General features: G+C 32.7%; 1 protein-coding gene across 1 annotated transcript; it reads left to right on the top strand.

Annotated features, from left to right (window-relative positions):
- Positions 384-2,079, top strand: LOC109236147 (WUSCHEL-related homeobox 3-like). Its single transcript, XM_019402359.1, has 2 exons — positions 384-784; positions 1,581-2,079. Exons 1-2 carry the CDS (start codon positions 410-412, stop codon positions 1,800-1,802), a joined length of 597 nt encoding a protein of 198 aa, XP_019257904.1. The 5' UTR covers positions 384-409; the 3' UTR covers positions 1,803-2,079.

Raw genomic sequence — 2,782 nt, 5'->3', positions numbered from 1 at the left:
TTTTAAGTTTTTTTTTCCTCTTAAATTTCGCGTCAAGTCAAACTACTTTATCTAAAGTGAAACGGATGGAGTATTACTTTTCTTCACTACATCCCACGCGGTAATTTTTTCAATGTTCAGTGTCAGTTGAGTAAATTAAATAATAGAGACGATGATGACGATATCAATAACTAACCTACTAAATGACCCTTCTCTAACATAAGACTCAACTCCTCATTTAATTCATCTAAAGTACGTGGCTACATCAGCATTGACCACCCATTTTAAATCTTTGTCTATTTATACCCTTTTTAGAAACATATACACATACACTCCGAACACAAAAAAAACAAACTTTTCTTTTCTTGAGAAAACCAAAAAAAAAAAAAAAAAAAAAAAATTGATTTGATAGTTTTTTTTGTTTACCACAATGCCTCGACCAAGATGGAGTCCAACACCACAACAGCTAATGATTTTACAAGATTTGTATAGAAAAGGGCTGAGAAATCCAACTTCTTCTCAAGTACAAAAGATCACAGCTCACCTTTCTTTTTTTGGAAAGATTCAATGCAAGAATGTTTTTTACTGGTTTCAAAATCACAAAGCTAGAGAAAGGCAAAAGCTAAGAAAACAGCTGCTTCACCAAATAGAGAAAAACCCTACTGAAGATAATGATACTCAATTACCTCTGCTCATCAACAACACCAACAGCAACGACGTCGTTCACTTCGTTGACAATTATCCTACTTTTCTTCCTAATGTCCATACACTTTACCCTCAGTCTCCTACTATACTTCTTCACCAGGTACATATTCATGTGTATAGTATAATATATGCATTACTTCTACGGTTATAATAGGGGCAGTGGCAGAGTCAAGATTTTCATTAAAGGAAGTCAAAATATAAAGAAACAAACTCACCAAGAAGTCAAGGGGTATTATTATATTGTATATATACATACTTTTAAAAATTACCGAGCTAAACAGTGTAATTTTCCGATGAAGGGATATCGGTTGACACCCCTTGGGTGCATGTGTCTCCGCCACTGATTGGGACAACATAATAGTTTAATTTACGTGCACTAACAATGTAAATAATTTTTACACTATCAGTATATTTAGCCTATCGCAGAAGGTTACGTGCCTTATATATTTCTAGGTTATTACCCACTTATTATGGACTGTTATCTCATGTTCTCGAGACATAAATAAGTAGATAAAATGTGCTCTCACTAATAGTTTAAACTTTTAGATGAGATAATTACACAATTAACATGATATTAAATTAGCAGGAAAGGAAAGGGTTCTTGGGTTCAATTTTCATGCACTTGGCCCATGAAAAAATAATCAGGCCCACACATAACGGAGTTTATTGAAAACATAATTAAATAAACAACAATGTGTTATCATGACTAATAGCTGAAGTTTCTAAATGAGATGGTTGTCACACATTAAACTCTACTCTTTTAAGTGACCTGATAGTGTAAATTTTATGTTATATTATCCGTGCATAGAAGTTAAACTCAAATATTTTATAATTTCCATAATTTTAAGTACTAATTAATTAGAACCTTTCTCATTTCTCTATTCTTTCCATTATAGACTGAAGGAAAAGAGACATCGTCAGCTCAAATCATGAACAACGTGGGGAATGTGGATCATCCTTTAACAGAGAATGACATGATGAGAACAAATGTTCAAGGTTGGATCTTTATGATGACAGACAATATGGGTCAAAATTCTATTCCCTGTTGCAGCAACGTCAGACCCCTCGAAACCCTACAACTCTTCCCCGTCAAAGCAACTGGAGTTAAGGATGAGTAGGGCCATTGAGAGGTTACGTAAAAACTTACTCACATCCGATGTTTACACCAACCTAGTGAAAGCATGAACCATGTGTGCAAATATCGGATATGGGTAAGTTTTTACCGGCCCTTGAGCATTACTTCATAATATTGTTTCTTGCTAATCTGTGTAATAGTAATAAGTTTCTAGCATTAGAATAGCAACTATTTCCTCTGAAAAGTGTACTCTAATTGACTTCTTGAGTCGTTGGCTACTGTTATTTGTGTAATGTCCATAGATTTGTAAAATATCTGACCATTCTAGTAATCAAGCTTCTAATATATTGATGGCTAGGGGACACTGTGGTTTTACACATATTTTTGTAGTTTAACTTTTCTATGCTAACAATGCAAGAGAATTTTCCATAATTATCAATTCACCTAAAAAATAATTACAGATAACTGTACATAAGAAGTGATATATTATTTACTTAGTTAGAAAATCAGGCTAGCTATGATAATAGGTTAAGATATACTAATAGTGTCAAAATTCTTTAAATTGTACATAAGTTGAGAGTTTAAATTCTATGTATTATGCTAAAAATATCTGCACAATCAAGTTAGGTTGCTTATTTATTAATTAGTGATAAATTTTTTGATAAGTGTTAATTGATAATCTGGTAAAACCGATCACTTGTTTTTTTCTTCTTCTTAAAATTCTGAATCTACTTATTTGAATGCCTTAAGTTTTTCATACATTTAAATGAGCTGAAATCGATGTGTAAGCGAAGCCGCCAAACTGGAAGGACATTACAAGTCAAAGCAATGCACGTGTGCTCGCACGAGTCGTACAGCTGAAGTCTCCCTCTCAATTACATGAACATATGATTAAAATCCTTTAATTAAGTAAAGTCACTAAATATGAAATAGTTAATTTAAATAGAATAACTGGAAAGTAATGACGCAGGAGTTGAAGTTTTGGATTGAATAGTAAAAATTTCGGACAAGGGTAAAAAATAT

The sequence above is a fragment of the Nicotiana attenuata genome, chromosome 12, assembly GCF_001879085.1.
Source record: "Nicotiana attenuata strain UT chromosome 12, NIATTr2, whole genome shotgun sequence".
NCBI classification, from domain to species: Eukaryota; Viridiplantae; Streptophyta; class Magnoliopsida; order Solanales; family Solanaceae; genus Nicotiana; species Nicotiana attenuata.
This window is presented reverse-complemented; position numbering and strand designations above follow the sequence as displayed.

Coding starts and splice junctions, on each gene's coding strand:
- LOC109236147 (XM_019402359.1), top strand. CDS start 410: ATGCCTCGACCAAGATGGAGTCCAACACCACAACAGCTAATGATTTTA. Junction 785..1,580: donor CTACTATACTTCTTCACCAG/GTACATATTCAT, acceptor TTTCCATTATAG/ACTGAAGGAAAAGAGACATC.